General features: G+C 43.4%; 1 protein-coding gene across 1 annotated transcript in view; it reads right to left on the bottom strand.

Moving 5' to 3' along the window:
- The window catches only part of RBL2 (RB transcriptional corepressor like 2), a 177,348-nt gene that overhangs the window by 148,808 nt on the left and 4,710 nt on the right, over positions 1-23,830 (bottom strand). Inside the window, exons 2-3 of the mRNA XM_033942896.1 lie at positions 14,656-14,786; positions 114-314 (exon numbers count right to left, since the gene is read on the bottom strand). Coding sequence (XP_033798787.1) covers positions 114-314; positions 14,656-14,786 — 332 coding nt within the window. The remainder of the gene's footprint in view (positions 1-113; positions 315-14,655; positions 14,787-23,830) is intronic.

The raw sequence follows: 23,830 nt of genomic DNA, 5'->3' as shown, positions 1-23,830 counted from the left end.
GAATTCCACATTTAGCAATTCTTTAAGAATTTTCAGCAGATATACAACAGATCACAGGGTAAACAACTAGAGAGAGAGAGAAAAAAAAAAAAGTCACCTGCTTAAGAACATACCTCTGTTTTCTTCCTCTCTGTTGACGGGGTGGCTCTTCTTGAGGATCCTTGAAAATTTCCCGGAAAATTGGTCCATACTTTTTAAAAATAACAGCAGAAACTGTGAAATTTCTCTCTAGTTTCTCTGTACGTTCTCTAAACTCTGGAGGCAGGTTTGCCATGTCTTCCCATTTTTTCATCTTGTTAAAAAACTCAATTAAACTGGAAAAATTTGGGAAAAGCAGTCATCATTAGTATATGCCTTTTTATTACTGCTATTTATGTAACATCTCTGTAAATGTAACAACACTATAATATGTATCATCGCTGTAAATGTACAGTCTCTTCTATTGTTAACCGCATTGAACTTCCATGGTATTGCGGTATACAAGAATAAAGTTATTATTATTATTATCATATTTTCCATAACATTAATTTATTAACTTTTAGGGCTCCTTTTACTAAACTGCGCTAGCGGTTTAAGCACACGCTTAGCACGTGCTACAATGCCGCGTGCACTAGATGCTTAACGCCTCCATAGAGCTGGCGCTAGTTTTTCCACGTAGCGCGAGGGTTAGCGCGTGCTAATCTGCAGCACGCGCTAAAAACGCTACCGCAGCTTAGTAAAAGGAGCCTCTAATCTTCAGATATAAAAAGAAAACAGAGGTTAGCTATTCATAAGCTATGTAAAAGTTATAAATCACTATAGTTGTTTGCCTCTTTAATTGTAAAACATAACTGACATTATCAGGAAATCTTACAGCTTCAGTGAAGCCTGCAGGTCTTAAGTTAAATGATGTGCTGGAAATGAAATTTAAAAAAAAACCCTTACCAAGTTTATTATATCTTTGTTATCCTGCTCAGTTAGCTTTCTAAGCAGCATAGAGGAATAGAAAAAGGGAGGAATAAGGGAAACAAAATGCTTCCAAAGGAAAGATTAGAACAAAAATAGAGGAGCAGTGTCTGCAAATCCTAACACCATCTCCTATGCTGGAACCTCCAGGGAGAAAGGCTGAGGGAGACTATCCAGATGCAGCCAAGCTATGATCCAAAAGCATCCTGGAAGAGATAGATCTTTAGACTCAATTTAAATGTTCTCAAGCTGTAAGAAAATGAAGAGAACATTCCAAAATGTTGGCCCTGTGACGCTGGGAATGGTACTTCTAATCAATTCAGAGTTATCTGATGATAGTTGGGCACTAATAGCTTGTTTTTTTGGCTGATATGGAATCAATAAATGGGACAAAAATAAAGGTAAGCTAGTGCGGTGAACCTCGTGCACAAGGGTTGGAACTTTGAAAGTCAGTTTATAAAAGGGGAAGTTTGGTAACATGAATGAGGAAGGGCTCTGGAGTCTGGATAGACTGGAGCCACACAATGGTCAAAGTCAGCAAAATACTACTTTATTAAAGGTGATAGGTATGGGAGGTTCTATTGACTTCACAGGCAAAGGGAAAAAGTCCTCCCATGGTAGGGTTACCATAATTAAAAAAGAAAACCCAGGACACTTGACCCCATCCCACCCCCACCTCTAGCCCAAACCCATTCTGCCCGGTTCCGCCTCTAGCCTCGTCCGTCCTTGTGTCACTGGACAGTGCCTCAGCTCCTCAGTTTGTACCACAGCAATGGAAAACCCCTAAGGAGGAGAAATAAGAAAGGAAAGGGGAACTCCCTGACAATTCAAGTCTTTTTTGCAACAAGAACAATTAATTAAACCAATGGACACATAGCATAAACAAGGTGGAACCAAACAAGCCACCTACCAGAATGTGACCAGCAGCAACAACTATGAAGCTCCTATATAGCCTCTCCTAAAGTTTTCACAATAGAACTAATGGATACTCTTCATACTTGTTTAAAAGAAGAACACTGAACATCTTCACTCTCTGTTGGTTGTTCAGACAAACATCTGGGAGACACCCATATGTGTCTGAGGTAGAAAGCAGGCTAACTTAAAATCTGACAGGGCGGGCTGTCAAGACTACTGTACCCTTCTACTAGAAAGAAGATAATCTTCCCTTCCAGTGTAAAGAGTACAGTAGTCTTGACAAGTGAGACGTACCAAAGCAGTCCCCCGAGTCTAGAGCGGGACAGATGAGCCTGTTGTGAGCACTGAGGATCCACATTTGTGCCTCCACCTCCACTCTGTAAAACTTTGTAAAAGTATGGAGGGTGGATCACTTAGCAGCTCTACAAATCTCAGGCAGAATTGCCTGGAATTCTGCCCACAAAGAGGCCGCACCTCTGGTGGAATGCGCTTTCAAAGAACTTGGTGATTGTATATCATACTAAGTCAAAAAATTGAGTAGGCAAAGCTGTGTATTTAAACTGAATATTAAAAAAACAGATCGAATTGAATTGAACATAGAAAGAAAGGATCTCCAAGGGTGTATTTAAATTGAAACGTTACAGTCATTTTACTTTCATAGTGAAATTCGCATATACTCAGAAATGTGTAATTCAGACTAGAGCCTAAGCTCCTATAGCCACAACCACCACCCAATCACTGTGTATGGAATAACAGTTTGTATAGTAGAAAGTGTGACTTGCTTATTCACAAATTATTTAAAAATGTTCAGAAATGGCATAAAGACTTTAAACTTTTGGGGATGTGTTAACAGGTCCCGACATGGGCCATGTTTCGAAAGTCTATCAAGGAACCCAAAAGTAAAAGTTGGTAACTTAAATTGCCACGCTAATTAGGTGCTGTGAGATCAAGGGCGTTCTATTCTGTCAAACAAAAGATATCTAAGACCAAAATTTAAACCTTGTTTGTGCAACCATATCATACAAAACATGCAACTAACAAACAAATTTTAAGGCAACAAAGAGTGGGTTCCTGTCATATGTAGATCTTTTGAGTTGAAATATGCTTAGCTGCATTCCTGTTAATACCCCAAAAGTTAAGTTATTATCTTGACCAACATAAGTCCGTGCTTCTTATCTCCTTAGACCTTGCCGCAACATTCGATACTATAAACCACCAGCTCCTACTCCTCTATTGGAGTCTCAAATCAGGTTCTTGAATGGTTTAAATCCTATTTTTCTCACAGGGTTTCCACTGTTCATTTCAATAACTCAGTCTCTAAGTCTTTTAATACCAACTTTGGCATTCCACAAGGTTCCATATTGTCCCCTCTACTCTTTAATATTTATTTGGCCCCTCTATTAACCCTCAGTCAATCGATCGGTTTTTCTGTCTATGCTTATGCCAACAACCTTCAACTTCTTCATACCATTGACTCCACTAACCTAAATGATATTGTCACTATTAACCTTAAATTAGCTAAAATTCATGATTGGCTAAATTCAAATAAGCTTTCTTTAAGCATCTCAAAAACAAATACCATTCTTTTCCCATGGAAAGAAGGTTTACAGTTAGTCGCACCGGTTTCCATTGACAATATCCCTCTCGAATCTACTTCAGCTACTAAAATATTAGGTGCCATTGATGATAAACTTTCATTTCGTCCCCAAATCATTGCTCTGGTCAAAAACTGTTTCTATAAACTTAGGATGGTAAGATCTTTGGTCCCTCTTTTTGATTCAAATTCTCTTAATATCATAATTTACTCCTTCATAATATCCAAAATCAATTGTTGCAGCTCATTATATAAAGGGTTGTTTCAAAAAGATATTAGGCGCCTTCAACTCATACAAAATACAGCCATCAAAATCATCTCAGGTTCCCAAAAATTCGATCATGTCACCCCTTTGTTAAAGAAAGCTCATTGGTTGCCTATCCCATACCTGATCGCCTATAAAATTGCTCCTGCATTTATAGATAGATTATCGATACCATATGACCCCCCCCCCCCCCCGAACTTTAAGATCAGCTTCACAACACTCTCTAAATGTCCCATCCTTAAAAATAATTGGTATCCGTCGTACTCTAATTTTCTCAATTACTGCCCCATCAAATTGCAACTCTCTCCCCTTACACCTCAGAGCTGAATAAAACTTGGATAAATTCAAAAGTAGTTTAAAATGCTTTCTTTTTAAAGATGCCTACAATTGATTTATCACTTATATATATTTACTTTATTATCGCTTAACCTCTCACATTTTCCCCATTGTCCTCCCTTTTATGTACTCTTTCTTAATAAATTGTAGTTCCTCCCTTTTCTTTTCCAAATGTTTTCATGTCGCAACTCCAACCAAGTATGTCTGTCTTGGAAGGTCTATGTTTATTATTAGTTGTTGGTCCCTATTTATATTTAAAATGTACAATGCGTTGTATTCCAGGAGAAGCGTTTTATCTAATTTTTAATAAACTATGAAACTATGTCTTCTTTCTTTTTTGCCATTTCTGAACATTTTAAAATAATTTATGTGAATAAGCAAATCACACTTTCTACTATACAAACTGTTATTCCATACACAGTGATTGGGTGGTGGGTTTGGCTATAGGAGCTTAGGCTCTTGGCTGAATTACACATTTCTGAGTGTATACGAATTTCACTATGAAAGTTAAGTGACTAACATTTCAATTTAAATACACCCTTGGAGATCCTTTATTTCTAGGTTGTATATCATAGCCAATGCACACAGATGAAATAGCCATGTGAATCCATTTGGAAATGGGCACCTTCAAGTCAGGCTTCCCCCTTCTGCTAAGGCTGGCTAACACAAAAAGCTGATCTGAAAGATGAAATTCATTCATCCATCACCTCAAGATAATGGAGAACTCTCCTCACGTGCAGTAGCGCCAAGACTTTGAACTTCCTGATTTACATAGAAAGCCAAAACCACTTTTGGTAGAAAGGCAGGCATAGTTTGTAGGGACACTCCCGCCTCCCTAAATCTGAGAAAAGGCTCCCTGCATGATAGAGCCTGGAGCTCCCAAATTCTTCTCGCTGAAGCAACAGTCACAAGGAAAACTGTTTAGACTAATATCCATAAGTGATACTTACTATAAGGGTGCATACAAGGTCTTATAGAGGGCCTGTAAAACAATATTATGATTCCACATAGGGGATGGTTGTCGCATGAAAGAAAGCCGTCACTGTCAGCATAGCTATTGCTTGCATTCAGCATTTTTAGTTGGCATTACTAATGTCAGCGAAGGCCTATGGGAAATTATATCAATCTGACTCTGGCATGTGAATGCAGATAGACCCTGAGGGCAGGGAGACTGTTTTAAGTAGCCCTGATTAAATCATGATTAGCTAAAAGGTGTGTGAATCTTCAGTGAGGGAACTGAACCTGGGACCTGGCGTTTGTAAGGGCGCCTCTCAAGTGACCCCCACCAACCATATATTGTGGGGGCCACTAACAATCCTTACAGTCACAACACTCCCTTCAGAAATCTGGTTATGTCAGGATTGGAAGCTAAGGACCCTATCTCCATGCGAGCTCTAAAGCACAAGAGTCTCATCACCTGCATCTTGCAAGAATCATCCACCAGGCCCCTTTTCAAGACTGTCATGAAGGAAAGAAAGTAATAAGGACATGAGAGCCACGTATGGCTCCACCTTCTGAACAGTATTCCAGTGCTGAAAAATCTTCCAGTGCTTAGCATAAGCTGAGACAGTCAACGACTTCTTGGATCTTAGAAGGGTAGTTATGACTACATCTGAATATCCTTTCTGTGCTAAGGCTGCATGTTCAAGTTTTCAATGGAAGTAAAACCCAAATGTCTCAATCTGTCCTTACTGCCACTGTTTTCAATGGAAGTAAAACTCAGATATCTTAACTCCCTTCTCCTTTTTCCTGAAGCCATATGGTAACTCTAACCATTGGCCTCAGGGGAGAGACGTACAATAGCTATTCTATTGGCCACAGCTGGACTAGGGCATCTACACCAATACTCCCCGGCTCATCTCACCAGCTAGAATACCAAGAGATTTTCTTGTTGTCTGCTGATGCCATCAGGTCGATTGTCAGTCTTCCCCAGCACTTCACAATTTTGTTGAAAGCACTCTGGAACAGAGACCACTCTCCCGGATCCCAGATCTGGTGACTGAGAGTCAGCTTGTACATTGTTCACTCCTGCTACATGGGCCACTGATATGGCTTCTAGGTGGGCTTCTGCCAAATGAAACAACAACTGAGTTTTAACTGAGCACTCTTGGTACCTCATCTATTGATGTATGGCAGTGCTGTGGTCTTCTCTGAGAAAACTCCAACTGCTTTGCCTCCCAGAGACTATTTAAAGGCCTGCAGTGCTAGCCAAATGGCTCACTTCCAATCTATTGATGGATCAGTTTCTCTGAGAGGGTAACCAGCAGCCCTGAACTGGGCAACTCTTGCCATGACCTCCCCAGCCATACAGACTGGCATCAGTCGTCAGTATCACTAAAGAAGGTGAAAAATTCAAGCTTGTAACCCTCTCGAATGATGTCCAGAGCCCATTTGTCTGAACAGATTTTCATACAGGTCTCTTTGTATTCGGAGAGTCTTCCTCCTATTTGGGGAAACCCCGCGAGAAAAAGAAAACCTCTGGAAAGATTGGAAGAGAGCGTCCACCAGCGGAGTGAACGCTTCAAGGAGGGAGTCACCGCAATGTGTTGAGAGGCGGGATCCCGGTCCTGTCTCCACTGGGATGCCAGGGTCCACTGAGGCACTCGGAGATGAAGTCTGGCAAAAGGAGTCACATGAACGGTGGAGGCCATGTGTCCCAACAGAATCATCATCTGCTTGGCCGAAACCATGGACTGAAGGGAGACCTGCTGGCACAGGTGAATGAGGGCGGCCTGCTGAGGCAGAAACGAGTGGAGGTGAACCGTGTCCAGCACCGCTCCTATGAACTGCAGAGACTGAGAGGGACACAACTAGGACTTGGGGAAGTTGACCTCGAAGCCCAGATGCTGAAGGAATGTAATAGTCCATTGGGTCACTGAAATAACCTCCCGCCATGACGGTGCTTTGATGAGCAGGTCGTCGACATACGGGAACACTTGCAGACCCTGCGACTGCAGGGCCGCCACCACCACGAGGCACTTCGTGAAGACTCGCGGGGAGGATGTGAGCCCGATTGGGAGGGCTCGATACTGCAGGTGAAGATTTCCCACCTGAAAATGAAGAAACCTGCGAGAAGCCGGATGAATCGGGATGTAAGTGTAGGCCTCTTTCAGATCCAGCGAACACAACCATCCCCTTCGTTCATCAGGGGGTACAACATGGGAAGAGAGAACATACAGAACTTCTCCTTGACCAGGAACTTGTTCAACACTCTGAAGTCCAGGATAGGGCACAGGTCCCCAGTCTTTTTGGGGACTAGAAAGTACCGGGAGTAGAATCCGGTGCCCTGCTGACACAAAGGGACCTCCTCCACTGCCCGGAGGTGAAGGAGGGCATGAGCCTCCTGGAGAAGAAGGGGGAGTTGTGATCTGCTGGAAAGACACTCTGTTGGGGGCAGGTACGGAGGCTCCGTCCGGAAATGAAGGGAATACCCCTCCCTGATGACGGAGAGGACCCAGTGTTACCGAAGTAATCATTCCCAGTGGTGACAAAAGGAACTGAGACGGCCCCTAATAAGTAGAGGAGAAGGCTCGAGGACAAGGGGGGTGGCCTGCTCAAACTGGGATAGTTAAAAGGACAGCACCGGCTTAGCCGCCGCAGGGGTCTGAGGCTTTTGAGGGGCTCTCTGCTGCTGCTGACGCCTGGGTGGCGGTCTGGAAAAAGCCAGCGTGGATTTCTGGGGATACCGCCAAGGGGGGGGGGCAACCTGTATGACTTAGGAGGAGTGGGCTTCGCCTTGGTTCTGACCAAGGAGGCGAAGGAGCGTTCATGTTCGGAGAGGCGTTTGGTGGCCTCCTCGATGGAGTCATCAAAGAGCTTGTTGCCCAAGCACGGGAGATTCGCCAGACGTCCTGTAGATTAGGGTCCATGTCAACAATGCGGAGCCAAGCTAGGCGGCACATGGCTATCGCAAAAGCGGAGACCCTCGAGGAAAGTTCAAAGGCATCATAGGTCGCCTGAAACATATAAAGGCGAATTTGTGACAGCGTATCCAGAAGCTGGAGAAAATCAGCCCGGTGATGGACAGCCAAATCATTCTGAAATGATGGCAGGGATTTGATGCAATGTTTGAGATAGGATGTAAAATTGAAATTGTAATTCAGAACCCTACTAAACTTGTCCATAGTCCGACTTTTCCGGCCCACCGGGACAGCCGCGTAGACCCTGGAAGGATTAGACTTCTTCAAGGAAGACTCCACAATCAAAGACTGGTGGGAGAGCTGAGCCTTTTCAAAGCCCTTACACAGGACCGTCCTGTATCGGGATTTCATCTTGGACGGAATGGCAGGAATTGCGTATGGCATCTCCAAATTCCGGAAGAAAGTCTGCTGCAAAACCGGATTTAAGGGGAGGTGAAGGGATTCCTTAGGTGGGTGAGGAAGCTCCATCTCCTTCAAATATTCCCAGGTATGCCTGGATTCGGACTGGAGGTCCAGTTGCAGCGCCTTGCCCATATCCATCACGAACCTTGTGAAGTCTTCGAAGAAGCCCTGCCCGCAGAATGCCCTTCGAAAGGCGAAGCCGAGCGGGACTTCGGGACAGCAGAGAACGAGGGGGAAGCTTCCCTCAAGTACTGCGCCAGCACGTCAGTGTCCACAAGCATGGATGTCGAGAAAGCCCCGCTTAGAGAACGAGGGGGAGTCGATGACTGCTTGCGTTTAGAATGCCTGGAAGGTGAGGAACCGGGGGTCCGAGAGACGGAGACCCGGGGAGCCCACCCCGGTGAGCCCAGGGAAGAAGAGACCTTCCAACGCGGCAGCGAGGCGGGAGTCTTCGACCTCGAAGCTCCTTGGCTCGGAGATCGAGAAGGCACGGGAGGTCGTCGAGGACGAGGGTCAGACAGCACGAGGTCCGACGGCTCGATGGCACCTGTAGTGCGAGGACCGGGCGACCTACCCCGCCTTGGGGGAAGAGTCCCTGGACTGTTTCGCGGACCGCTGCCTCGAAGAAGAGGTACGCTTAGACCGATGCTTTGAACGAGGTCAGGCGGCAATAGAAGTCCGACTTGAGGGAGTAGGCGAGGAGTCACTCGAGGAGAAGCGGCGGGACCGACGCACCTTACCTCAAGAGCCCTCGGCGTGACGCTCAGGCTGGTCAACAACAAGCGGGGTCGAGGCCGGGGCAAGCTGAGCCAAAGCAGAGGAGATCTGCGAGGTTAAGATAGCCTTAAGCATATCCTCGAACATCGGCACCGAGACCAAAGGATTTGGACGGACTGGTGCAGCACTGCGCTCCAACGAGGGCGACCTCGATGTAGAGTATTCCCTGAAAATGGAGGCATGCTTCGGAGGAGGTCTCTTAGAGGCCGGCAGGACTACACTCACTGCCTGGGTGGCCAGAGACTCCGAGGAAGGCTTCTTCGGTAGCTGAGCTGAACCTGAAGGAGGAAGAGGAGATTTACCCGAGAGGCCTTCGAAGCCAGAGTTGCCGAGGTCTTCAAAGTCAAGGGAGACTTACTCGGGACCAAGGTCTTCGAGGCCGACGTCGAGACCTGGGTCGAGGTCCTATCCGCTGGCTGGTCCATGGCGAAGAGCTCCGCAATCTTGGCCCGCCGTCGACAAAGAGCCCGAGGTTGAAGAGTGGCACAACGTGGGCAGGAAGCTGTAGGGTGATCAACACTGAGACAAAGTATACACCAACGGTGCGGGTCAGTGATTGAGAGCACCCAGTCGCACTGCGTGCACTTTTTGAGCCCAGTAACAGGCCGCGACAAAAGGTAGGAAAAAAGGCCATGATCACGAGAGGCCGGGCGGCCAAGGAAAAAACCGGGGTCCCCCGGTCGCGATCGAGGTTTATTTTTTGAAACAAAAACAATAAAGACGCAGGGCACAGCGACTTTCGATCATAAAAAAAACAATAAAAGAAGCCGCGGTGCAAGAAAGGCACTTAAAATCGACGCAGAGAAGAGAGACAGGGCTGTCTGGCTCCGCGGAAAACTGAGGACCACGTTGAGGAGACACACCCCCTAGCTGAGCGGGAAGGCACATGAAAACTTTAAGATCTTCAACCAAGTTTGCTTGAAAAGCTGTCCGCGACGGGGCTCCGTGGATGACGTCACCCACATGTAGAGAATATGCTGCCTGCTTGTCCTGGAATAAGACAATTTCTGGGATGACTTGTATAAAGAATCTGATTAGACTTAACTCTATTTCTGCAGAATTCAAAGCTCAGGATACATTCCCACAATTAACCACTCTACCAGGGCTAGCAGAAGCACAAAATTAAAAAAAAAATCAAGTCAAAAATAATGCTTGTGCTTTGGAGGGCAGCAGTAGCAGGACAGGCTGCTTCCACCTGCCTTGCATGTCTTGCAACGAATGGGTACTAAAAGAACTCAAACATGAAATTGCTGACCTGCTGTTAGTGATCTGTAACCTGTCACTAAAATCATCTGTAGTACCTGAAGATTGGAGGGTGGCCAATGATATGGCAATTTTTTAAAAGGGTTCTAAAGGAGATCTGGGAAATTACAGATCTGTAAGCCTGACTTCCGTGCTGGGTAAAATGGTGGAAACAAGTATAAAAAATAAAATTGTGGAACACGTAGACATACATGGTTTAATGAGACACGGTCAGCATGGATTCAGACGAGGGAGATCTTGCCTCACCAATTTGCTTGATTTCTTTGAAGATATGAATAAACATGTGGATAAAGGTGAGCCAGTTGATATAGTGTATCTAGATTTTCAGAAAGCTTTTGACAAAGTTCCTTATGAGAGGATCCTGAGAAAATGAAAGAGTCATGAGATAAAGTGGCAAAGTTCAGTTGTGGATTAGGAATTGGTGCTATTTAACTTATTTATAAATTATATGGAAATTATATGGAAATTGGAACGAGATGATTAAATTTGCAGATGACACTAAACTGTTCAAAGTTGTTAAAATGCATGTGGATTGTGGAAAATTGCTGGCAGACCTTAGAAAATTGGAAGCTTGGGCACCCAAGTGGCAGATGAAATTCAATGTGGACAAATGCAAAGTGATGCACATTGGGAAGAATAACCCAAATCACAGTTACTGGATGCTAGGGTCCACCTTGGGGGTTAGCACCCAAGAAAAGGATCTGGGTGTTATTGTAGACAATATGATGACACCTTCCACCCAATGTGTAGCGGCAGCCAAAAAAGCAAACAAGATGCTAGGAATTATTTAAAAAGGGATGGTTAACAAGACTAAGAATGTTATAATGCCCCTGTATTGCTCCATAGAGTATTGTGTTCAATTCTTGTCTCCTTATCTCAAGGAAGATATAGCGGACTAGAAAAGGTTCAAAGAAGAGTGACCAAGATGATAAAGGGGATGGAATGCCTTTCATATGAGGAAAGACTAAAAAGGTTAGGGCTCTTAAGCTTGGAAAAGAGAGGGCTGAGGGGAGATATGATTGAAGTCTATAAAATCCTGAGTGGAGTAGAATGAGTACAAGTGGATCGATTTTTCACTCCGACAAAAATAGCAAAGAGTAGGGGACACTCGAAGTTACAGGGAAATACTTTTAAAACCAATAGGAGGAAATATTTTTTAACTCAGAGAATAGTTAAGCTTTGGAACGCATTTGCCAGAGGTTGTGGTAAGAGCGGATAGCGTAGCTGGTTTTAAGAAGGGTTCGGACAACTTCCTGGAGGAAAAGTCCCTAGTCTGTTATTGAGAGACATGGGGAAAGCCACTGCTTGCCCTGGCTTGGTAGTATGGAGTGTTGCTACTCTTTGAGTTTTAGCCAGGTACTAGTGACTGGAATTGGCCACCTGAGAACGGCTACTGGGCTTGATGGACCATTGGTCTCACCCAGTAAGGCTATTCCTATGTTAGGATGCCAGAAGTCACAGGAAAACTGAAGAAAGAGAAGCTCTCTTCATTTCACCCCCCCCCCCCCCAAATCATCCTGCTACCTGTCAAAAGGGACAGGTCATAGAAGTTGCATTGTTTGCTCAAGAGTAGGGTTATCATATTTTTGAAATGAAAAAGAGGACACTTGATCCCCCCCACCCTACTCTCACCCTGCATACCCCCTCCCAGAATCTAATTTTGAAAATTAAACATCAGCACCTTCCCTGCAGCTTGGCAGGGCCTGCTTACTCAGAATCCAATAGTAAATAAAGGAAAAAAAGGTAAAAAGAACTATGAAAAAGATTGATTCAATTAAGAAAATAGTGTGGAAAGGGAGGAGGGGAAGAAGGGTTTAGATACATATACATTTGTTATTATCTTGATAGATTTATCAAGTGTTGTTAGTAAATTTATGTATTACTTATATTGTACACTTGTTGGAAGTTTAAAAATGAATAAAGAATTTAAAAAAACAACAACAATAGTTTTCCCCCTCTTACCTCAGTGCTACAATTCAATTTTCTTTAGGCTGCTGACAGGTCAATGAGGTGAGCCTGCTGCTACCAGCCTGTCCCGAAGCTACTTCTCTGTAGGTCCTGCCTAAGTGGGAAAGGGAAGTCGCTGCAGAGAAGGGGGCTTCCCAGGCTGACGGCAGCAGGCTTACTTCATTGAGCTGTTGGCGGCCAGAAGAAAATTGAACTGCAGTGCTGAGGTTAAAGGGGGAGAGCCACTGAACTCCTATAAGCCAGCCCTGCCAAACCCAGACTCACACAGTTTAAAAAACACATCTAGACACCTGTACAGTCCTCTAAAAAAGAGGACATGTCCGGGTTCTTCCAGATGTATGGTAACCCTATTCAAGAGAAAATCTAAGATAGCAAAGGAAGGAACAATTTCCTCCAGCTTAAGGCAGCTGGAGCCAGTAGAGCATAAGACTTCTGACAGACTTGTCTCAACTTGTTAAGAACTGCAAGAGCCAGCTTGAGGTGAGAGGAAAGAGAAGAATTGGACAAGAAAAGGAAGCACATGCAGTGTCCCTAGGAGAGTTGATGGACAAGAAAAGGAAGCACATGCAGTGTCCCTAGGAGAGTTGATGGATGTAAGATAATTATGCTGTTTGTGCTGGGGACCAGGGAGGAGGGAAGCTCCTGGAAATAGGGTAGGGAAAGAAGGGGAATCTAAATGATGCTAGGTTGAGGGTGGGAGAGAATGAAAATAAAAGCTGGAAACCTAAGGGGGGAGAACGGGGAGGAGGAAGGAACTGAGGTTAATCAAGGAACTGCTTCAACTAATAGCCAATATGTCTTATCGAATCAGGAAGGATTCCGGAAGACTGGAAAGTGGCGAATGTTACACCGATCTTCAAGAAAGGTTCGAGGGGAGATCCGGGAAACTACAGACCAGTGAGCCTGACTTCGGTACCAGGAAAGATGGTAGAGGCGCCGATAAAGTACCGCATCACTGATCACCTTGACGGACACAATCTGATGAGGACCAGCCAACATGGCTTCAGCAAAGGAAGGTCTTGCTTGACAAACTTACTGCAGTTCTTTGAGGGAGTAAACAAGCAGATAGACAAGGGTGACCCGGTCGACATTGTATATCTGGATTTTCAGAAGGCGTTTGACAAGGTCCCATATGAAAGACTACTTCGAAAAATTTTGAGCCATGGAATCGAGGATGATATACTCACCTGGATTAAAAACTGGTTGGTGGATAGGAACAGAGAGTGGGGGTAAATGGACAATACTCAGACTGGAAAAGCATCATGAGTGGAGTGCCACAGGGATCGATGCTTGGGCCCGTGCTCTTCAACATATTTATAAATTAGCTGGAAATTGGTGCAACGAGCGAGGTGATTAAATTTGTGGACGATACAAAGTTATTTAGAGTGGTGAGGACACAGAAGGATTGCGAAGACCTACAACGAGACATATACACACTCGAGGAATGGTCTGCGAAATAGTAAATGAGGTTCAACGTAGCAAAGTGATGCATGTTGGTAACAAAAATCTTATATAGGATGCAGGTGCAGTACTCAAGAGAGACCCCCCAGGAAAGAGACCTGGGAGTACTTGTAGACAAGTCAATGAAACCGTCGCGCAATGCATGGCGGCGGCAAAAAGGACGAACAGAATGCTAGGAATAATTAAGAAGGGGATCACAAACAGATCGGAGAAGGTTATCATGTCGCTGTACTGGGCCATGGTGCACCCCCACCTGAAATACTGCGTCCAACACTGGTCGTCGTACATGGAAAAGGACATAGTACTGCTCGAAAGGATCCAGATAAGAGTAACAAAAAGGGTTAAGGGACTGGAGGAGGTGGAAGGAATCCCTCCTGTCCCAGCCACCGTTGGACCACCAGGTCTCACGATAGACCCGGTGAAGGCCTGCAAGTCATCGGGAAGGGAAGGCAGGGTACAGAACTTGGCAGGGAAGGAGTGTGGTTTGGTTCAGAGCATGACAGGGGAGGGAGTAAGTGAAGTGGTTGGATGCAGAGCAGTGAGGGAGGGGGAACAGGGTGAAAAGCCTGGCAAGGCAAGGCACTGCATTTAAATATTAACATCCCCACCCCCTAATTTATATTCGAGTCAACCATTTTTCCTCCTTTTTTTTACCTTGGTTTATAATTGGGTTGGTTTATATTCGAGTATATACAGTAAAATAATATCCAAAAATGCTAAGAACATTATAGGTGCTCTCATGTATGCTGCAGGATATATTTTTGCATTATAATATGAAGACATTTGCAAAGGAGAATAGATTACCGTACCTCTGTTCCGAGCACTTCAAAATTCTGGTTAAGGACACATAGTTCCCTTCAGTTATTCCTCTGCTCACAGTTGGTACTGCCTTTCTGCAAGCCACATATAAAGCACATGCTAACCAGTGCATATCATTCCCCTGTGAAATTAAAGAAATCAATGAAACATGCTGAAGTATTTTATTAAGAATAAAATAACTATTATAGAAGGTGGCACACACACCAAAACCATCTAGACACACATTAGAAGACTTAAAGAGATAAGAGTGTCTTGTGACCTTCTGGAAAATTTACTTCTAGTCAAGGGCTAGACAACCATATAATACATGCATAATGTTGTATTTAAGCAAATAATGGATTAACAGACAAGCAACAAATCACAGAAAGTTTTGATTTTAAAATGAAAACCATAGTACTAGAGCTGGAAGAATTTATACCTGTGGTACAAGAAAAAGAAAAAAAAAAAAAAAAAGAGGTCATAGACCAATTTGAGATTCAGTAACAATACTCAATGCAGTGCCAAAAACTCGATTAACGAACTTGACAAAACCATCATTTAAAAAAAAAATTGTACTGGTAAGTGTTATATGTCAATGATAAATAAGTACTTCTTTTTTAAGATTTTAATCCATTTCATTTTGTAATTCCTGCTATATGCACCAGCTTTAATTAAAGAATAATATGTCACTTAGAACTAGCTTTTAGGGACTGGGCAACTAATAAAGTAAATAGAATAGTGTCTTATTCACATCTAAAAACCAAGACCTATAGCATTGCTCAAGAATACTCTTATTAAAACTGTAGCCACCTATCACATTAACAACACAAGAGTCCTTCCTACAGGGGACTGAATTAGGTACTCTCCCCTGAAGTAAATTGTGGAATAAATTGCTAGAAGAGTTAAAGGTGATTCAGGACTATGGTTTTTTGGGGGAAAAAGTTTAAAACTTGACTTTTTGACCAATATATTGTACTAGTGTTTAAGCCCGTTACATTAACGGGTGCTAGAATATATCCTGTCTTTCTGTCTCTCCATGGCCCCCCTTCTGTCTCCCCTCCCCCAAAGCAAACCAAGATTTCCCAGGCCCCCTTTCTCTCTCTGTCCCCTCCACTTTCCTGTGCAGCAGCAGCATTTCCCTCCCACCCTTCCCTGTGCAGCAGCAGCATTTCCCGGCCTTCCCTGTGCAGAAGCAACATTTCCCCCCCCACACACACTTCCCTGTGCAGTAGCAGCATTTCCCACCCTTCCCTGTGCAGCAGCAGCATTTCCCCCCCACACACACTTCCCTGTGCAGCAGCAGCAGCAGTATTTCCCGGCCTTCCCTGTGCAGAAGCAACATTTCCCCACCACACACACACTTCCCTTTGAAGCATCAGCATTTACCACACACACTTCCCTGTGCAACAGCAGCATTTCCAGGCCTTTCCTGTACAGCAGCAGCATTTCCCGGCCTTCCCTGTGCAGCAGCAGTATTTCCCGCTGCCCCCTTCCCAGCCGCCGCGTTTAAATTGAGAGAAAAGCTGCACCGCGCCACTGCAGCCAACCCTAGCAGAAACAGGAAGTAGTCAGAGAGGGCGGGCCACAGTGGACAGAAGACGGCGAGGCCAGCGTTAGCGCGGTGCAGCGCTTTTCTCTTAATTTAAACGCGGATGAGCCGGCCAGAAGGAGGAGGCTTTGGCGGTGGTGGTTTTGGTGGTTAGTGAGGGTGGGAGGGGGGGAGTCGCCGGCTGTACTGTGTTTCTCCACGTTGTCTGGCCACCGCATCCGCACTCCTGCTGGCCACGGATCTACTGATCACAGATCAGAGATCACGGAAGCACGCAGGTAAGTGCACATGCGCGGCTAGGGTTTTATTATATAGGATGTTGATTGGGATTAAGTAGATGTGTACTATCCCACTAGTCTCTAGATTAATCTACTGCTGTTGCTGAGGAAACAAAGATATTTAACCAGCCAGAAATGGCTTCTGATCAGTTAAGTAACTCCTATGGGACTATCTTGATATTCAGCGATACTTATTCACTTACGGCCTCTTTTACAAAGCCGCGCTAGTGGCTGCACTAACGGCCCCAAAGCCCATAGAGATTTAAAAGGGCTTCGGGTCTGTTGTTGCGTGGTTTTGTAAAAGAGGCCATTAGCGTCACTGAATATCATCACAGACTACTAATGTGAAAGTAGTGGACAGAGCTCAAAGAAAATAATTCAAAAGGACTGCAGTAGACGTCGAGAAACAGAGAACCAAAGAGAAATACTGCAGAGACGATGTACTTGATGCCAAATCTTTATTGCAATCAATATTCTGGTCTAAAATAGATGAAACTATTCTAGAAAACAACCCCGAGGACTTCATCTTACATTGGGAAAGACTTTGCTCCAACACCCTTGATGATTTAGCCCCACTGCAAACCAAATCCAAACCCAGCAGGAGATCAGATAAATGGTTCGACTCCGAACTGCTACAACTCAAAAGACAATGTAGACGACTAGAGAGAAAATGGAGAAAATCGAACTCGGATCATACAAAATCCGCCTGGAAAAAAAATCAACAAACAATACAAATCACAATTAAAGGACAAGAGAAAAGCACACTACACCAACCTAATAGGCACTGAAACCCAAGACACCAAAAAATTATTCCAAATTCTAAAAACCCTAACCGACACCAAACCCTACCTGACCACTAACAATACTACCCCCTTCAGCCACTCTATTAGCAGAACACTTGCAAAATAAAATTACCAATGCAAAAGCTACCCTCAACGACACCTCTACCCATCCTAACTAATTCACAATTCTCCCCATAGATAGAAATTCTACTGCAGCAGATAGAATATGGTCTCAATTCCCCAACATACAATGGCACGAATTCAACAAATACTACAAAAAAATACAGCCATGCATCCTGTGATCTCAACAACTGTCCACCATATCTCCTAAAAACATCCAGCACAAAATTCTGCGCTCTTCTTCTAAACTGGATGCAAATCTCGCTAATAAACGCCACTACCCTACCAACCTCAGCGAAATCATCATCACCCCGATCCTCAAAGACCCCAAAGGACTGATAGACCAAACAGCCAACTACAGACCCATTGCCTCTATTCCATTCTACGTCAAAATAATAGAAGGACTAGTTGCCAAATTCCTCTCCAATTACCTAGAAAACTATAACATACTCCATCCCACACAATCCGGCTTCAGAAACAACTTCAGCACGGAAACACTACTAGGATCTCTCTTGGACACAGCCAGACAACATCTCAGCACAGGTAAAAAAATTATGCTCATACAACTAGACCTTACCGCTGCATTCGACTTGGTGGACCATAACATTCTACTACAAATCCTGGATACAATAGATATCACAGATAAAGTCTACACATGGTTTGAAGGATTCCTTAAATCAAGAACCTATAGAGTAAAATCAGACAAACAAAAATCTGAACCTTGGTCAAACCTCTGCGGAGTTCCCCAAGGATCCCCTCTATCCCCGACTCTCTTCAATCTCTATACAGCTCTCACCTGGACAAACAAGGCATAACCTCCTACAGCTATGCCGATGACATTACCATTCTCATACCCTTCGATCAACCTGAACTCTCCATGACGAACACAATATACCAAACACTAAAGTCAATAGCAACCTGGATGAAAGATCAAACTGAAATTGAACCCAGATAAAACGAAATTCATCCTCCTAGAAAACAACAAAATACCAACCATAACCAACATTGAAATCAAAGCAATCAACTACCCCATACAAACCACCCTAAAACTGCTAGGAATAACTATCGACAGATGCTGCACCATGCAACCGCAAATCAATAAAACAATACAAAAGTCATTCTTAGTCATGAGAAACTTAAGACAAGTTCAGAAATTCTTCGAGAAAACTAAATTCCAGCTCATAGTTCAGTCCTTAATACTAGGCCTACTTGACTACTGTAATATCCTCTACCTCCCATGCCCTAAAACCATAACAAAACAACTACAAACTATCCAAAGCACAGCACTAAGACTCATCTACTCATTAAAGAAACATGATCACATTACAGAAGCATATCTCCAATCGCACTGGCTTCCGATCCCAGCAAGAATACAATTTAAATTCTACTGCCTACTATTTAAGACTTTATACGGAGACAGTCCAAACTACCTGAATAACCACCTCATCCACAACACCGCAACCAGACATAGTGAAACTCACACCCCATTCTCATACCCCCCCCAATTAAGGAGGGCAAACGGAAAAAACTATATGATGGCCTCCTGGCCACTCAAGCAGCCAAACTAGACAGCCAAATCGCCAATCTACTGATAGCATCCCTCGACTACAAGACTTTTAGAAAACAAATAAAGACCATACTCTTCAAGAAAACTCTGAAAAAAGAAATAATACTGCAAGTCTCAAACTCCACCTCTCACTAAAGCCAACTACCCCAAACAAATAACCTTACCCATTTCTTACTCTTTTTGAAAATGACCAATTTTTTTTTTTTTTGTAAGCTCTTGTTGTAATACATCTTGGATAATTCTTTTGTAATCCGCCTTGAACTGCAAGGTAATGGCGGAATAGAAATCCCTAATGTAATGTAATGTAATAAACGTTTTAATGTGGTCCACCTTTGGGATAAAGGAGCAAGGACCCGACACGGTCTGTGTTTCGATTAGCACATCTTCCTATAAATGTGTCAAAGTATGATGATGGACGTGAGATAAGTGAAGGTGGAGACGAACATCAACCTGTTGTGAAGCGATGTGATGCAAAGTGTAGCATAAAAATGTGGTGTGAGAGTATAGTACGTCAAAATAAGACAGACTACTGTGTAATGTGTGCTACCATGGTACATAAAAGTGAAGTTAGATTAACTAGTGTGGAGGATAGTGAAAGATATCACTAGTGTGAAAGGTTTGTAAACAGATAAAAGGTGATTACGGAGACCATATCAAATCCTGAAGAAGTTACATACGACCAACCATAAAATGGAGTAGGCATACAGCTACCATACATACCGAAAGGTCCCTAATGTGGTCCACAAAAAAATGTGCAAATGAACCTTATAACAAGGATAATAAAATGATAGATTGAGGTGTTTAGGATAAAAACGACCAATGCACAAAGACATATTGGACAGATAAATCTATATATACATAAAATCGGAGGTATGTATGTGTGTATGTATGTGTGTGTGTATGTGTGTATGTGCCGCGATCACGCAAAAACGGCTTGACCGATTTGAACGAAACTTGGTATGCAGATCCCTCACTACCTGGGATGATATGTTCTGGGGGTCTCGCGGCCCACCTGCACACGTGGGCGGAGCTACAAACATAAAATCAGATTTCACCCATTCATGTCAATGGAAAAAATGTAAAAAGCTGCCATTCTCACAGTAATTCCAACTACCTGGGGTGATATGTTCTGGGGGTCTCGCGGCCCACCTGTACACGTGGGCGGAGCTACAAACAGAACATCAGATTTCACCCATTCATGTCAATGGAAAAAATGTAAAAAGCTGCCATTCTCACACTAATTCAAATCCGGCTTGACCGCTTTGAACGAAACTTGGTATGCAGATCCCTCACTACCTGGGGTGATATGTTCTGGGGGTCTCGCGGCCCACCTGCACACGTGGGTGGAGCTACAAACAGAAAATCTTATTTCACCCATTCATGTCAATGGAAAGGATGTAAAAAGCTGCCATTCTCACAGTAATTCCAACTATAAAACACTTTATATGACACTATAACCACTAGGGACATCTTTTCTATTCTACCACGGACACCATACATATAGAGTTTGTATGTTCTAACTGTGTTTGTAACTGTTTCCTTCATGCACCCCAGTTCATAATGTTATTACATTACATGAGAACTCACATATGCTGAACTAGGCACACAGGTTCCATTCTGAACCGGGAAAAAACTGCATGGAGTTTCTTTTCAACCCGAGTTTCCACATATTGAGTTGTTTAAATCAATACTGAAACTTTTGGCTGCCACTTATTCCAACAGATCTTCCTTTTCAGTTTAAGAGATTGCTAATTCCAGTGAGACTTGCATTCATTCACCACTATAAAGTATCTTTATTTGAATCCATTTACAGTGTTATTGCTATAATTAAATACCCGTGCAACGCCGGGGCATCAGCTAGTAATATATAAAGAAAGCTAAATTCAAAGAGCACGTGCCTTACTTGTGTCATAAAAAAGCCAAATTAAATGTAAAAGGAGGAGATTGAGTATGTGAACGCTTGAACATTAAAGTGCCCAATCTGGGAGAGATTGAAAAGAGACATCAACAATTGATGATGATAAAATGTAATATAAAGGCTCCCCCCTAATAGGCTGCAAGCTAAGTAACTATATTAAAAACATCTGACATATGCAATGGGCAAGTCAGGGAGCAAATGGGCAAAATAAAAGCATGGTGAGCGTTTCTAAAAAGGCATTTTTTATGCACTAAAAATAAAATTGGATAACCTAACAGTAACTGAAGCTATGTGGGACAGAGGACCCGACATCCACCATAAAACGCTAAAAATAAAATATAAAATACCATATTTCAAATGCGGAAAATGTGACCCAGTGTGCAGGTGCTATGTTCCGGGTGATGATTTGTGGAAATGCTGGGAATACCATCAAAAAGAAGCATGGAGATTGTACTAAAAACGCTAAGAAACAAATGTGAACAAGTTTACGGGTTATCTTGTCTGTGAGTGATAACCTTACTCTCACAATGGCGCCATATATATTCCTAGGAACGTTTTAAATTTACGCATCATGTGGCACTATGGGCTAGATTCACTAACGATAGCAACAATCACTGTTAGCCAATTCTCTAGCCGATTTTCCAACAGTGATTGATTCACTATTAAGTTTGCATGAAAATGATTTGCACGGAGGTCCAAATCATTTGCATGCAAACCCACCGACTCAATTGCTCAGTGAGCGATTGACAATGCAGAGCCCTAACAGTAGTGACAGGGGAAGAAATCTCCTGTCACTGCTGTCAGGACTTCTGCTTTTTTTTTCTTTAATGGAACAGATGATCTGTGTGCCATCTGTCCCATTAAAAAAGCCCCCCCAACCCCACCCCACGCAAGCACTCCTGAGCCACCGTCCCCCTCCCGAATCCCCAAAAGATGGCAGGAGGGATGCCCACTCCCTCCTGCCACTGGAGGCCCCCCCTTCCCCTCCAGGCCCCCGTACCTTGACATTGAGAACAGAAGGTACTGAAAACACCCCATGCTCCTGCTCCTCTGCAACAACACTGGGTCTTAGACCCCTCCCCGGTGCAACATGTGATGCATGGGGAGGGGCCTAAGGTTAGGCCCCTGATTGGTTCAGACACCTCAGGCTGAGGGAGAGGCTTAAGACCCGGGAGAGGCTTAAGGCCCAGTGTCATCACGGAGAAGGAGGTGTTTTTAGTACTTCCTACTCCCAACTTCAAGGTATGGGAGAAGGGGGCTTCTGGAAAAGGAGGAAGTGGGCATCCCTCCTTATGTTTTTGTTTTTTTTTTGGGGGGGGGGAGAGAACGGGTACCTTTATGCCAGTGGGGAGTAAGCATCCCTCCTGCCTTATTTTTTTTCTTTATTTTTTTGGAGGGGAGGTCCTTTATGGCAGGAGAGAGTGGGCATCCCTCAGGGTCTTTAGGTGTTTATCTCTGTCTTTGGGGTCAGGGAAGATGCGGTGGTATCAAGTGGCTTGCTGTGTATAATGGATTTTTTTTTTTTATAGGAGAATGATGAAAGCTGGAATAGTGGAGGTAGCTGCATCTGTTTGTGAGCTATATAGATGCTTGTATGTAACCATTGTTGATAGACTGTGGTGTATAGAAAACTGAATAGTCAATTTTGAATTTGATTGTAGGATGGTATGTATTATAGAATTGTTTGAGTCTTCTCCCTCAGTCCAAATCATAAAAATGTCATCAATATACAGGTAGTATTTCAGGAGGTTTGGCTGATATGCATTTAGAAATGCCTCCTTTAGTCCTGCCATGAAGAGGTTTGCATATTGTGGTGCCATCATCATGCCCATAGATATGCCTATGATTTGCAAATATCTCATCATTAAAGCGGAAACAATTGTGAGTTAGAATGAATTTGATTAATGCTGTAATAGTTTCTGGTGAGCGCTGGTGAAGTCTACAAAATCCTGAGTGGAGTAGAACGGGTACAAGTGGACAATTTTCCACTCTGTCAAAAATTACAAAGACTAGGGGACACTCGAAGTTACAGGGAAATACTTTTAAAACTAATAGGAGGAAATTTTTTTTCACTTAGAGAAAAGTTAAGCTCTGGAATGTAGCTGGTTTTAAGAAAGGCTTGGACAAGTTCCTGGAGGAAAAATCCATAGTCTGTTATTGAGAAAGACATGGGGGAAGCCCCTGCATGCCCTGGATCGGTAGCATGGAATATTGCTACACCTTGGATTTTGGCCAAGTACTAGTGACCTGGATTGGCCACCGTGAGAATGGGCTACTGGGCTTGATGGACCATTGGTCTGACCCAGTAAGACTATATTATGTTCTTATTAGAGGAGTTTTTCACATGCAGCAGTGCCATCTGCATGGGGAATGTTGCTGTATAGCATGTGACTAGAAATGTGTCAGGTGGCAATTGCTTGATATTGTTTATTTCAGGAAGTCTGTGATGTCTTGTATGAAGCTTTGTCTTCAGCACTAAAGGTTTAAGAATCCATTCTATAAATCCAGATATTTCTTCTGTGAGTATACCAATACCAGATATGATTAGTCTGCCAGGGTTGCCAGGTTTATGGATTTTTGGCAGCATTCAGAATGTGCCCATAGAAGGATGGTTAAGTATCAGTGTCATTAAATATGGTTGTACCTGCTTTGAAAGTATTTTGATGAGGCTTTTTAGCTGTTTAGTATAATCTTTTGGCAGCATGTGAGTCCAAACACAAGCTATATAACAACCAAAGGTTGAATTAAGAGATTATTAGGATCTCAAGTGCTCACAGTTATATGCCAATTGACCAAGTCTAGGCAAATAACTAACTTGTGAGTTATCATCGGTCCTTTAAACTCTTGTGTTATTTAATTCCAGTTATTTTAATCTTATTGTGCAATTTGTTATACTACTTTATTATACTATTGTATTTATAGTTATTCAGATACTTAGCTCGGGTGTAGATTCTTAACCCAGCCAGCTGGAA

This window comes from Geotrypetes seraphini, chromosome 4 (assembly GCF_902459505.1).
Source record: "Geotrypetes seraphini chromosome 4, aGeoSer1.1, whole genome shotgun sequence".
Lineage (NCBI taxonomy): Eukaryota > Metazoa > Chordata > Amphibia > Gymnophiona > Dermophiidae > Geotrypetes > Geotrypetes seraphini.
Note: the sequence above shows the minus strand (reverse complement) of the source record. Positions and strands in the feature narration are given on the sequence as shown.